Below are 13,929 nucleotides of genomic sequence, written 5' to 3'. Positions count from 1 at the left end.
GCCTGTGGAACGAGTCCAATTTCCGCTCCTGTGTCCCCGTGAGACTCCACGTGCCACAGTTATAAAGCAGGATTGGTAGAATGAAGCTATTATAGAGGCGCACTCGTAGAGACTCTCTGATGTGTTGCCCTCTCAGCCATATCACCCACATCCGGTGAAGTGCGCTTGTAGCCAACCGCTTTCGTCTGCCTATGTCCTCATCCACTCCAAGCATCGAGCCCAGCTTTATTGTGTGTCGCCACTGTTCCTCTATTCGATCCTTTTGTCTGCTTATCATGGTGTGTTCCGTCTTCCCCTCATTCATCTTCAAGTTCCACTCTGCTAACGAAGAGGATATTGTAGGAAGGCAATCTTTTAGATACTTTTGGTCGGTACTGATGAAGTCCACATCATCTGCATATTCCGACTCTCCGGGCAGAAGCAGCTGGACGTCTCGGTCTGGTCGCGGCGGTAGACGGTTTCGTACCTCTCTTAACGCAGCTTCCAGGTATATCGTAAACAATACCGGCGACAGAGAATCTCCCTGTGGAGTCCCATTGTATGTTTCAAGTGGCTGGCTCAGGATGTTGTTTAGCCGTACTTTAATGGTGGTATCCGTAAGTAAGCACTGAATAAGATGTAATTCGTCCGGGTTCACAATAGTCTCCAGCACGTTCATGAGCTTTGGTCTTGAAATAGTGTCAAAGGCTTTCGACATATCAATTCCCAAAATGGCGATATCTTCCTTTACTCTTTGGCATCTTGCTGCCAACCATCTGTAGGAGTACACAGCATCCGCTGTACTTCTCCCGCTGCGAAATCCGCTCTGGCAGGGCGAGAGGTATTGATCAACTGCCGGCTTAATACGCGTCAATACGATTAGAGACAGTAGCTTGCGTAGTGTATTTAGAAGGGTAACTGGCCGCAAATTTGCAGGAGGACCTCTCTTCTTGCCCGGTTTCGGCAACGGGACCAATATACCATCACCAAGCTGGATGCGTTGATCTTTAGCGTAATTATTGAATAATGTGGCTATGTTACCATGCAGTGATTGCGTCCCATACTTCAGGAGCTCAGCCGGGATTCCATCGGGGCCGGATGCTCTGCCGTTATTTAAACGGTTTGCAGCCTTGGACACCTCCTCAGTCGTTATGGATCGGTTCAGTGGCATTTCACTCCTCTCCAACATAGTTGTTGCTAGTGCCTGGTCGCAGAATATAGTTCTGAAGTGTTCCTTGACTGCTTCCGCCGATTCCGCAGGTTGAGATATAATTTTGCCTTCAGCATCCTCAACGATAACCGGTGATTGTTTCTGACGACGGAGTAGCTGGGTTGCTTTGAACATCTTTGCGTCATTCTTTATTCTTCCTATTTCTCCCACTCGTTCATCAAGCCTGCTCGATGCCATCTTGAGGCATTCCCGCCGAATCTGGTGTGAAATGCGATTGCGTTCTTGCTTCATCTCAGAAATCTTCCCAGCGTCTTTGCAGTTAGTGAGATCCAAACGTAACTTGCGTTTTTTCTCGGCTAGCTGTTCAATGGCATTGTTATAGCCAATTTTGTATGTACTTTTCTTCTTTTTGGTACTATGCCAATGGATGATGCAGCTGACTCCTTCATAATGCCGGTGATCTTCCGGGCATGCTCCTCAACACCCATGTTGTCCATCTCACGGCATGTCAATTCCAGACCCCGCTCGATTGCCGCTTGCGGAAGTATTTGCAGAAAAATGGAAGTTTCCGGAGGAGGAAGGAGGAAACTGTAGTTATCACCAACCCTCACCGCGCCCAGCTCACGCCGCTACGGCGTGCGACCTGAGCTGGGCGCCCTGCCCAGTATGGAACTGTCCTCAAGCCAGTCACGTATTTGGCAGCCCAGTGAGCTGTCTACCGGATCGCAGCGTTTAGAAGCGCCAAATGCGGCAGGGCCAGTCTCAGGCTGGTCGCGTAGGCGGCAGGCCGGCGGGCGACCGGCAAGGCTGCATTCGCATTTGGATCACCGAAGTGATACGCGAATGACTGTTGGGACATTCTTCCAAAACATGACGTCACAGAATTCGTAAAAAAAAGACAACTTTTGTCGCAAGCGGCTAGCCTGTCGCGCTCGCGAGACTCATCTATATGTTATTTTTTTGAATCTCAGGGGGTGGTTGACGTTTTTGGTGCTCCTCGGAACAGCTTTCCGGGAGCCCCCCGCAGCAGTTTTACCCTTCTACCTTTGCCCTTGCTGAAACTAAGTATGTCCCTGGACCAGAACCTTGATCTTGCCCTGATCGGGTACCAGGAACTAATCGCCATCGCTGAACGCAAGTCCCTGGACTCCCCTTCGAGCCTCGCCCGGCCAGAGCTGGTGCAGGCACTGCGGAAGCACGGCGTTGGAGGGAAGCCCGTCACTGACACCGGTACGTCGTGGATTAATGACTCTAAGCTAGATAGCCTTGCTAACACTATCCAGGCCTTGGCGGGGGAGATTGCCTCCATGAGGGAGGACAGGGATAGCATAATTTTGTCCTTGAAGCTGGAAATTTCGGAGCTGAAGGGGGAAGTGCAACAGCTTCACCAGCAGCAGTACAATGGTTCATCCAAGCCCGTACACTGCGACACTCCAGACATGCAATCCCGTTGTACTCGTACAGTGAGTACGAATAGCACACAGCCAGAAGAGGATGCACGCACTCTACACAGCAGGTCAACTAGCACTAGCAGGGCCACCGTACCTAACACCAACCACATGGAACGCAGGAACATACCCGTACACACTGGTAGAAATGCAACAACTGGGGGCGCACTTACAACAGCAGGCGCCGGTGGTGCACCAGTACAGCCCACATGTACTCAGGGTGCTGCTGGGAGCACAGAAGGCGATCCCCATCAGAACAACTGGCAAGAACAGCGGCGAAGGAGCAATAAATCAGCGGCCCACAGCGATCCCATTGCCCAGGCAACAAAATCCAAAGTTGTGTCTGTCTACAGAAAAATGGCCACAGAAAACCCCAACCCCAACACACTCACTGGCACACATCTTCCCAAGCGATGTGCCTTCTTTGTCGGGAATGTTAGCCCTGGAAGTAAGGCACAGTCAATTGTCACCTGGTGCGCTGATAGGGGCGTTGATGTATACGCATGCACAATTGCCGAAACCCAATACTTTGGTACCTGCTATGCACGCGTTTCTGTCGCGGAAGAGTTTGAGCAAACGCTGCTTGACAAGGAATTCTGGCCCGACACCATTGCGCACACCGTCCGCAAATGGCGCTATGCCGACTCCGCTAGCAAGTGATGGGTCCTCCGTCACCTAGCCAACAGCTAAATCCTCTTGCCCAACCCTTTGTGCCCCACGCAAGTTCATCACACCCTTCCCCTCATTGCGTTACATATTCTTCTATATCTAGTGGTCATATTCCACTTGCACCACCATTCCTTCCTGATTCTGGACGACAAACTACTAAAACTCCTAATCAACAGCAGCTCCACGACGCCCCCTACCACAAACTAACGTCGGGCTTCACCCCGTTGAGCGCTCATGCTTTCCCGTTTTTCCCGGACCACGCACATTCCATTAACATTGTAACTATCAACTGTCGCTCTGTAACAAACAAACTTCCGGATTTGTACGCAATATGTCATGCCAACAAGCCCACCATAATAAACCTGGCTAAGCCCGTCACTTTTATTCAGTGTTCCAGGCTACACATGCTTCCGTAAAGACAGATCTACACATAAGAACCTGAGATCAAACCTACGTGGCTATGGTGGCGTGGCCATTCTCATACGTGATGGGACATTTCCACATTGCACCCGTCGCCATGACCTTGATTCTCCCCAAAGCGAGGCCTTATGGCTTGAGCTTGGTGCACCGGCAGGTCTCCGGGCCAATCCGCTACTCATTTGCTGTCATTACCGCCCCCCTTCACAATCCCTTCTTGATATCACCTCCTTTTGCGACATACTTACCGACACGCTGTGTTCCTTGGACCTCTCTTTATTTGATGTTTTTCTTACCGGTGACTACAATGCCCACAATTCTGACTGGTGGAGTGGTGACACCACATCGCGTGCTGGTACGGAGCTATCACACGTGTTCTCTAGCTTTGGCCTCCAGCAGCTTGTCAATTTCCCCACCCGTGTCGCTCCGAATGGAAGACTGTCCTGTCTGGACTTGCTTGCTACGAACCGCCCCCTCTCTGTACGCTCTGTTGACGATGCTGCCCCGCTTGCTGCATCGGATCATTTGCAAGTCATTACAACGCTAGCCTACAACATTGCCACTGCTAACACCTCTTACAACTGCTCTCAGACTCCTACCCCTCCGCGACATGCCTTCCGCAAGGTTACACCCTCCACTTGGTCAATCATCAACTCTGCACTTTTTGCCTGTGACTGGCATCTTTTATTCACCTCCACTACTGTTGATGAAGCTGTGGAGAAGTTCACCACAGTTCTTGATGACGTGCTCTCCTTCTATGTGCCACAATACGGAGCAAGACCCGCTACACCCAAACATGGCAGCCACCACCCTCGTCAGTCCAGCCGTAACCCCAAGATCCCTTGGCTCGACAAAGATCTCCAAGGTGCAATTAAACTCAAATACGACTACTATAGCTTAAGTAAGAAGTACTCCACCTATGCTAATATTTCTTTATACAAAAAACAGCGCAATCTGGTGAAGTCATTGTCACGTTCTAAGTATCGAGCATATTTACGTTCGCTCACTACCACCCTATCTCACCCCTCTTCCAGGCCTAACCTGTATACCTTTGTTCGCACTCAAAGGACAACTAGTACACGTCAAGACATACCACCGTTATTAGCTTCCAATGGTTCGATGGTGACTGACCCCAAGTCTATAGCTAATACTCTCAATACGCAATTCACATCAGCTGGTATTCCAGACGACCATTCCTCTCCAATACCACCTCTGCAGCGTTCTGCGACTGTGTCTTCTGATCTGCGCTCTATACATACCACCACATCATCTGTTCGCAGCTACCTAAAAAGACTAAAAAGCAACAAAAGCCCTGGTCCTGATGCCCTACCAAATGAAGTTCTCAAAGTTCTGGCTCCATCTCTGGCGTACCCACTGTGCCTTATATTCAACCTTTCCTACTCCTCAGGCGTATTTCCTGATCGTTGGAAGATCGCTAAGGTCACGCCCATCTACAAGTGTAAAGGCTCCCGATCACAAGCCTCAAACTATCGTCCAATATCTCTTCTCTGCTCCCTTTCAAAAGTATGTGAAAAGGTATTTTACGACCAGTTGTATTGCCACATTTCACCATGCCTTAGCCCTTCCCAATCTGGCTTTCGGCGCAACGACTCAACCTCTGACCAACTAGCTCGTCTAGTACAAGACATTGCCACCCTTCGTGATGCTCGACACCATATTGCTCTCTGTTTCTTTGACTTGGCAAAGGCCTTTGATACTGTCTGGCATCGTGGCCTCCTTGCCAAGCTACATATTGTCTTTGGTGTGTCTGGCCCTGCTCTGTCCTGGCTGGAGTCCTATCTGAGTAGCCGATCACAGTTTGTTTCTGCCCTCTCCATCAACTCTGATCCTCTACCAGTGTCTTCTGGAGTTCCCCAAGGCTCCATACTTGGACCTCTTTTGTTCGTAGCATACGTAAATGATTTACCCTCTATAGACCCAGGTGTCTCGTTATTTGCTGATGATACAACCCTACTGTCAGCATCCTCGTCCCCAGCGGCTCTTGTACCTCGAGTGTCGGCTCAGATATGCAGTGTCCTACGCTGGATGCAAACATGGCGACTTAGACCCAACCTGACTAAAACCGAAATAATGTTCCTTCCCCCAATCTCATCCATGTCACTTTTACACCATCCTGATTTCCCAGAACCCATAAAGGTTGTTTCCAACCATAAACACCTGGGAATAATGCTTGATGATCGTCTCTCTTGGTCTTTCCATATTGATGCTCTTTGCAGCCGTTCAAGCTCTGCCCTAGGTGTTATACGTCCCCATTGTTTCCATCTTCCTTTCAAATGTAAAATTTTGTTTTACAAACTGTACATCCTGCCTCTTTTCATGTACGCTGCTGTTAGCTGGTGTGGCTTGTCCTCGGTTCTCGCTGAGCATCTCGAAATCCACCATAGAAAACTTCTTCGTATCCTGTTTAGTCTACCCCCTCTCTACTCTTCTGCTTCCCTGTATGTCCTTGCAAATGCTTGCCCACTGTCGACCCACCGTCAAAAATTAATTTGCACTTTTGCTCACAAATTTAAACTAGCTCTACATCCTCCTCATCTTAACGTGTATAACTGGTTCCGAATCACAGATGGCTCCCAGACAAGATGCTCTGTTGCCCTCCCCTTGGCTAAAACGTCCTCCCTTGTACGCTCTCCACTCTTTGTTGCTTACTCTGCTTGGCTTGCGCTGCCCGCTACTACGCGCAATGCCAGTACCCTGGACGCATTTAAATCTGCTCACTAGATTCACCATCACCTGTCCCTCCCATGCTTCTCCGTCTTGACCATTACTTTTCTTCTTTTATTCACCATGGTTGGTTAACACCCACATCTCCCGTACTGGCTGATTTTCTTCTCATGCCATGAGGTGTTGTCTATAATAATAATAATAATAATCTTGGGCGCGCTCGAGCTGCGAAGCGCGACACACGAGCGCGACCCAAACTGTGTCACGTGTGTGTCGAATCTGACCGTGATCGCCTTCGATTATTTATTTTCGTTCTACTCGACAATTCCAAAAATCAGTGCCATTGGCTTTAGCTTTGCCCTTGAACTTGAAATCTCGTGCCTTATTCTTTCTTGGGGACTGGTGTTGGATATTGAACGGGCGGAGTTACCGCCGTGATCAGTGATGGATGAAGGAGATGATGGCCTAATCTTGGCTGCGCGCATTCTCATTTTCGCGTGGCCTGCCACTAGTGTTTGATTCACGAAGGGTGTCACAGGCATAGCTGGAGGAAGAAAGGTGATGTGAACTTCAGAAGTTCTGCCATCGCAGCACTGTATAGAGGGCCATTAGAGGCTGTGTAGGCTGTATGTAGCATTGTTTGATTTAGCTCAGTGCTGAGCTTGCACCACACCACAGGTAGCATATTGAGTATTATTTTAACGTTATCCATATTACTTGAACCGCTCTGTGAGCGGTTCTGAAAAACCTTTACTGGCGCTGCCCCGTCGTAAAAGTAAGAAATTAAAACTGGCTCATTGTACCCCCAAATGTGAACTGCCGGATCCACCTAAATCGCAAATGACGTGACCCGAACGCAGCAGTAGCACGAGGGTGCACTTCTGGTGTGCCGCACGGCTCTGTTCTAGGACCCATGCTGTTCTCCATATACACCAGAGATGTCCCCTCGGAATCTTCGCCGGCATCATCACTGCAGTTTGCGGATGACATCGCCCTGGCATGTGCAAGACGGACAGCGCAAGAGGTGTCTGATGCGCTCAGCTTGGCGGTTACCTCCCTCTCAAGTTGGCTGGACGCTCGTGGTCTTGTATTAAATGCAAAGAAGAGCAATGTATTGGTTTTTACCAGCAGCAGTGGGCAGCAGCCGGACGTGGTTGTACGCTGTCGAAATGATGTCCTTCCGCACACCAATTGTCGTTCTACTCGACAATTCCAAAAATCAGTGCCATTGGCTTTAGCTTTGCCCTTGAACTTGAAATCTCGTGCCTTATTCTTTCCTGGGGACTGGTGTTGGATATTGAACGGGCGGAGTTACCGCCGGGATGTTGGATGAAGGAGATGATGGCCTAAACTTGGCTGCGCGCATTCTCATTTTCGCGTGGCCTGCCACTAGTGTTTCGCAGATTCACAAAGGGTGTCACAGGCATAGCTGGAGGAAGAAAGGTGAGAGAATCGGTTGCACAGTGCAGATCAACCCAACCATTTGGTTGTTTTAATTTTACTTCGCACAGTCAAACGGGATGACCACCCAATAAAATTTCCAAATGTGACATTTTTGTAATTTATTGATTTTCCCGCATTATACCACAGTTTATTGTTCAGGTTATTTCGCTTCAACTTTTGAGGTATGAATTCCTTAACTGCAGACTCGACATGCAAGCTCCATACTGACCAGGCTGTGTCAACATCAGGTCACGGCTTGTTTGACTTTGTCCGTTAGGCTGTGTTTGCATAGATATTCTGATGGCATCAAAGACAGTTAGAGATTTTGTTGGTCGTGTGTCGGGGTATTGTCCCCGCCGGAACTGAATGCAAGTTTAAGAAAGACTAGGTCTAGTGAGTTATGATCAGAAGTGTCCTGTGGGTGTAGCCCTCAGCCCCTCTGCGGCAAGCAGTAAACTGTATTTACACCAAAAAGCGCAAAACAAGACTTGATTTTTTACGCGGCTCTTTTCACCATGATAATTATTGTACCCGTGTTTTGAAAATTTGAAATACCCATGGCAACTGGTGGGTGAATCATTCAAAAATGCAAACGTGCCCGCTGTTGAGTGCAGCCATGTGAATCCACACAGTCAATTTTCTCGTAAATCACTCGCCGTAAAATGGCAAGTGGCTGTCGTGTGAAACGCCTATAACTGACTGTCTTCATTCGTGCTCTCTCGGCTGAGGGAACGATCCAGATGTGGTTTGCAGACGACTCCTCCGCGGGCGGCAGAGTCCAACGACTACGCGCTTGGTGGGATATTCTGCGACAGAAAGGACCGGCATATGGGTACGCAGCAAATGCTGAGAAATCAGTCCTGGTTGTCAAGGCCGGTCACCTGACGGAAGCTGAGGACGCCTTTGCAGGGACCGGTGTGCACATTACCACCGACGGCCACCGGTTTCTAGGTGCTGCACTCGGATCGACGGAGTTCGTCCAGAGCTGAGGACGCCTTTGCAGGGACCGGTGTGCACATTACCACCGACGGCCACCGGTTTCTAGGTGCTGCACTCGGATCGACGGAGTTCGTCCAGAGCTATGTTTCCCAGAAGGCAAACGGGTGGAAAGACGAGATCGTGTCCTTGGCCAAGATTGCCGAAACCCAGCCACAGGCTGCCTATGCAGCATTCACGCAAGGCCTGAAGCATCGCTGGTCCTTCCTGTGCAGAGTCATGGAGTGTGCTGCTGAAAATCTTGGCCCTCTGGAAGACACCATCACCAATGTCCTTATTCCTGCCCTGTGCGGTAAGCCAGTAAACTCACGTGAGCGAAGGGTCCTTGCTTTCCCATGCCGTGAAGGAGGCCTCGGCTTAGTCGACCCCACCACCTTGGGCGACCAGTTCCGGGCATCGGCAGCGATAACCTCGGCGCTCGTCCGCAAGATTCTGGACCAGGACACCCAGATTGGCCATGTGCTGGACCTGGTACGGTCCACTAAGAGGGAGGTGGCAAGTCGTACCCGCACTTCAACGGCCCAAGCAGCCAAAGAGTTCATCCTGACGCAGAACACTGATATCCAGCTCTGTGTCGGTCTGGCGGCGGAGAAGGGTGCGTCGGCTTGGCTGACCTGTAGACCCCTGAAGGCCCATGGCTTTGCCCTCTCGAAGGGTGAGTTCCGGGATGGCCTTGCTCTCCGCTATGGCTGGCCGCCAGCCCACCTTCCATCGATCTGCCCGTGTGGTGCATCGTTCACCGTCGCCCACGCCTTGTCGTGCTCTCTGGGTGGGTTTCCCTCACTGAGGCACAACGAGGTACGAGATGTTACGGCTGGTCTCCTCAAACGGGTCGCCAACAACGTCACCACTGAACCACACCTGCAGCCGGTAACTGGGGAAGCATTCCGCTACCGCTCTGCCATAACGGACCCCCAGGCTAGGCTGGATATAGCAGCGAGTGGTGTCTGGGGTTCCCCGTAGACCAAGATGCCCGTAACTTGGAGGTCCGGATAGGAGTCGTGAGAAGTGAGTGCACTGTAGTTGAGCACTCCACTGCACTACTGTCTCCCCTGTATACCGTGTTGGGGGGTTTGGTGGGCGTTTGAGGCTCATGTCATACATGATCATGCTTAGGCTCGTTTTGAGAAAGTATGGATTTTTAACTCCTGATTGGTTTGTGCAATGTGTTTATACAGTCAGACCTCGCTTATCCCGTCCTCTTTTATCCGCATCCCTCGCCATCCGGAAGAAAATTGTTGGTTGCCGATTTACAGCATATGCCATGCATACATACAGTATGTGTGTTCGATTATCCGGTTCCCTTGCCTATCCGGATATTTTTGTCGAAAACGGATGTGTGCGGTTATGCGAGGTCTGACTGTATTGGTTTATCAATGCCCCATCACAAGCTGTATAGTATGTATTCGCAACCGTGTACAAATTGCTCATTTGTCTTTTCTTCTTCCTACTGCTTGCTTGCTGTGGCTGCTGTTGCTGTTGTTGTTGTTGTTGTTGTTGTTGTTGTTGTTGTTGTTGTTGTTGCTGCTGCACGCAGGTACGTCATATGGATGGAGTGGACTTGGTGTGGCCGGAAACATTGCGCGCTTTGCAGCAGGAGGCCACCAACCGACTGGTCGACATGAAATATCCCAAAGTGCAAAAGTATGTGTTTTGTTTGTTCTTGTTGATGGTGCTGCTGCTGCCGCCGGTGTTGCTGTTACTGGCCGACTGCTGGTGCTGTTGATACAGTGGACCTACCCTTATAACGATATTTGCGTCACACCAAGAAATATTGTTATAAGGGTAATATTGTTATAGGGGTAACTGGTTCATTTCATACACATACGTCATAATGCATGAGTTTTGTTCATTTTTTACACTCTTCATAGCATAAATAACTGACGTACATGTACATGCGCACATTATGTACACAGCAAGGTGCCCACTGGTGCCTCCATTGCATTTCGTCATGTCCCAGCGACTTATCAAGTGAAGCTTGCCCTACCTGGATAGTAGGCTCTACATATTCCCTCTAGATATTGTTATGAAATGGGAAATGTCGATTGATCAGCCCATTTTATATCGTTATAGGGGTAATATCGTTATAGCAATATTGTTATAGAGGTAAGGCAACGTATACAAAAGTCAATGGAGTGATTTGGTTTGGCAGAAAAATATCGTTATAAGGGTAATATCGTTATAGAGGTTATCGTTATAAGGGTAGGTCGACTGTAGTACTACAGGTGTAGCTGCCCTATTGCTGGTGCTTGTGGTGCTGCTGCTGTTGTTGGCTTACTGATTGTGCTGCTGTTGCTGTTCCTGGCTGCCCTACTGCTGGTGCCGGTTGTGCTGGCGCTGCTGTTGCTGGTCTACTGTTGTTGTTGGCTTACTGACTGTGGCTGTTGCTGTTGCTGGTCTACTGCTGTTACTTGTGCTGTTGCTGTTGCTGGCTTACTGATGGAGCTGCTGTTGTTGTTGCTGGCTTACTGATGGAGCTGCTGTTGTTGTTGCTGGTCTACTGCTGTTGCTTGTGGTGATGCCGTGCTGTCACAGGTACTGCCTGATGAGCGTCGGTGGCTGCTACACAGATTTCCGTATCGACTTTGGTGGCACATCCGTCTGGTATCACATTCTCAATTGTGGAAAGGTCAGCATTCCCTGTCTGTTTGTCTGTTTTTGTGTCACACACATGTACACAGTATATAGATGGACGATGGGTGTCTGTCTATCGATCTACTTCTCTCTATCTCTCTCTCTCTCTCTCTCTCTCTCCATCTCTCTCTCTCTCTCTCCATCTCCGTATACTTCACTTTGTTCCACTATGACTCCCTTCGTGTCTTATCATGCAGGTTCCGCAGAAGTTCCGCTTTCCCTTCTTCACGCAGCTCATGTGGTACGCACTGGACAAGTACGCGCACTCTCTGCGTTACTACCTGGAACAGTTTCACGGGTACAAGCCTGATGACAGTACCACCATCACACCCACTGGCACCATCGTCATGGACACCATCGTCATGGACGCCATAGATACTGTGGACAACACCATCGACATTGCAATGGACACCACCATTGACACTGCCATGGACACAAGTACTAGCGGCAAGGAGAAAGAAGAGAGCGATACTTCCCACACTGCTTCAACTACTGCTGATGCTACCGAGCCGAGTGATGCGAAGTGTGAGACCGAGAGCGTTGCAACACCAGAGCCACCTGTTGCCGACGCCACCCCGGCAAAGTCCACACGCGTTGAGAAAGCGCACGTTTCCGACAGCCCGTCCTCCGCTAGTCCCAGAATGCGGCGTCGCAAGGCTGCAATCGCCGCGGCCGCCGCCATTTCTATCTTGTATCTTGCAGGTATATCATCTCGTGACGACCACATTTAAGTCTGAATTTGAAGTGCGAAGATGCTTCAGCAACCACATCGTACTTTTCCATTGCTTTCATTGTGCTTCTACTGTGCATGTGTGTAACTTGTGGGGTATATTATGTGATGACATTGTATGCTGGCGACACGGTCAGATTTTGTCCATGCGTGTAACGTACACCTGCATGTTATGCATTGAAAAGGATCTGCCACTTGCGATCCTGGGACAAGTATCAGGTCAGCTTTGTCTTGTGTGGGCTGTACCAGATTGCTGTTCACTTTTCCATCTGTTGGATATGTGACTTTCTGCAAGTTTCTGGTGTATGGTGGCCACTTCTTTGCTTGTCACTTTGTATGATATTACATTCTGTATTCGCTGCTTCCATGGCGTGGTCTGCAAACTGCAATCCTTGGGCAAATGTCATGTTTGCTATGTTGTGCTTTGGCCGTCAGCTTGTCTACACGTTGTAGTTGAATTATTTTGTTCCACAACTGACTTCCTTTTAAAAGTACGGTGGCCACTGCTTTGCATGGCATTTTACATGAAGAATTTCCTGTTTGTGTCGTGTGCATGTGCGTATGTGTGCATGTACCGTGTGCATCCGCGTGTTTGTGTATCTGTGTGCGGGGTAAGCGAGGTGGGGAGGGCTGGTATGTATCAGTGTGTTATCGCAGTCTCATGCCTACATACAGTACATTGCGCGCGTGTTCATCATGTTTACCTTCGGGGTTGGGGTGGGGAGGGAACGGAAAAAAAACTGAAATTATCCATATAAAAATCGCTCTGTGAGCGGTTCTGAAAAACCGTTACTGGCGCTGCCCCGTCGTAAAAGTAAGAAATTAAAACTGGCCCATTGTCCTCCCAAATGTGAACTGATCAACCTAAATCGGGAATGACGGGACCCGAACGCACCAGTAGCACGAGGTCGGGAGGGCACAGGATCACAGCACATCATAGGGTAACACCATCACTAGTACATGGTATCAGTGGCAGTGTAACTTTGCTAGTACACATAGTTACTTCCATCGGATATCCAACATGGGAGTTCATCGACGACCATGGCCTGTGGACCAGCCGGTCCCCAGCTGCATCCACAGGTAGGAACCTGATTGATTGATTGATTTTATTTGGATTTGCGAGACCAAACGAGCAGGAGTGCTCAATAACAGGGTAGCGAATGGTTGAGTTGTGCTATGTGACAATGTAGTGTGTGCGGAGGCCCAATACGATGTAAGGGGATGGGAGGAGAGAAGGCCAGCGGAGAGTCAAACTCAGAAGAGGGAGGAGAGAATAACTGAAGTACACATTTACTGTGCGAATTCAAATAAACCAGACAAACAGCAAAACGAGTACACAACTCACGAGAATAAAGAGGACTGGAGCACAGAATTGAACTGCTGAAGTACACAGCTGACGAGAATAAAGACAGGAGCACAGAAATGAATGGGAGGCAGTCTACGAAGTGGTGGTACCATCGGTGCATGCACCACGGTACATTATCACATTATCGGCTTTGCAAAGTTTGTGGGTACTGAATACCATGGTATGGCCAACTGTGTAGCAGTCTACAACGACGTACGTGTAGGGAATGGCAGCTCGGCGGAATGCTGGGATGTTACCCATGGCTCGCACCGTGTCAGGTACAGCTGTATAAAATTATGGTTCCATAACAGGCAACCGTGAGATGCCAGTCGGCATTGGCCTGCTCGGCTTCTGGCTATTGGTCGTTGTAGGCCCAGACTGCGCTGAAGGCGAGTTGCTCCGCAGTTGCGAA

General features: G+C 49.5%; 2 protein-coding genes across 2 annotated transcripts; both read left to right on the top strand.

Annotated features, from left to right (window-relative positions):
* Positions 1–6,673: 6,673 nt before the first annotated feature.
* On the top strand, positions 6,674–12,695 carry LOC135817364 (uncharacterized). Its single transcript, XM_065330535.1, has 4 exons — positions 6,674–7,812; positions 10,346–10,452; positions 11,344–11,437; positions 11,640–12,695. The coding sequence occupies exons 2-4, from the start codon at positions 10,355–10,357 to the stop codon at positions 12,171–12,173; spliced, it is 726 nt and encodes a 241-aa protein (XP_065186607.1). The 5' UTR covers positions 6,674–7,812; positions 10,346–10,354; the 3' UTR covers positions 12,174–12,695.
* Positions 8,553–9,771, top strand: LOC135817360 (uncharacterized). The gene is made up of 2 exons (XM_065330531.1): positions 8,553–8,763; positions 8,858–9,771. Exons 1-2 carry the CDS (start codon positions 8,553–8,555, stop codon positions 9,769–9,771), a joined length of 1,125 nt encoding a protein of 374 aa, XP_065186603.1.
* Positions 12,696–13,929: the final 1,234 nt, after the last annotated feature.

Source organism: Sycon ciliatum, chromosome 5, assembly GCF_964019385.1.
Source record: "Sycon ciliatum chromosome 5, ocSycCili1.1, whole genome shotgun sequence".
In the NCBI taxonomy this organism is placed as follows: domain Eukaryota; kingdom Metazoa; phylum Porifera; class Calcarea; order Leucosolenida; family Sycettidae; genus Sycon; species Sycon ciliatum.
The sequence above is the reverse complement of the archived record's forward strand: the minus strand, read 5'-3'. Positions and strand labels throughout refer to the sequence as shown.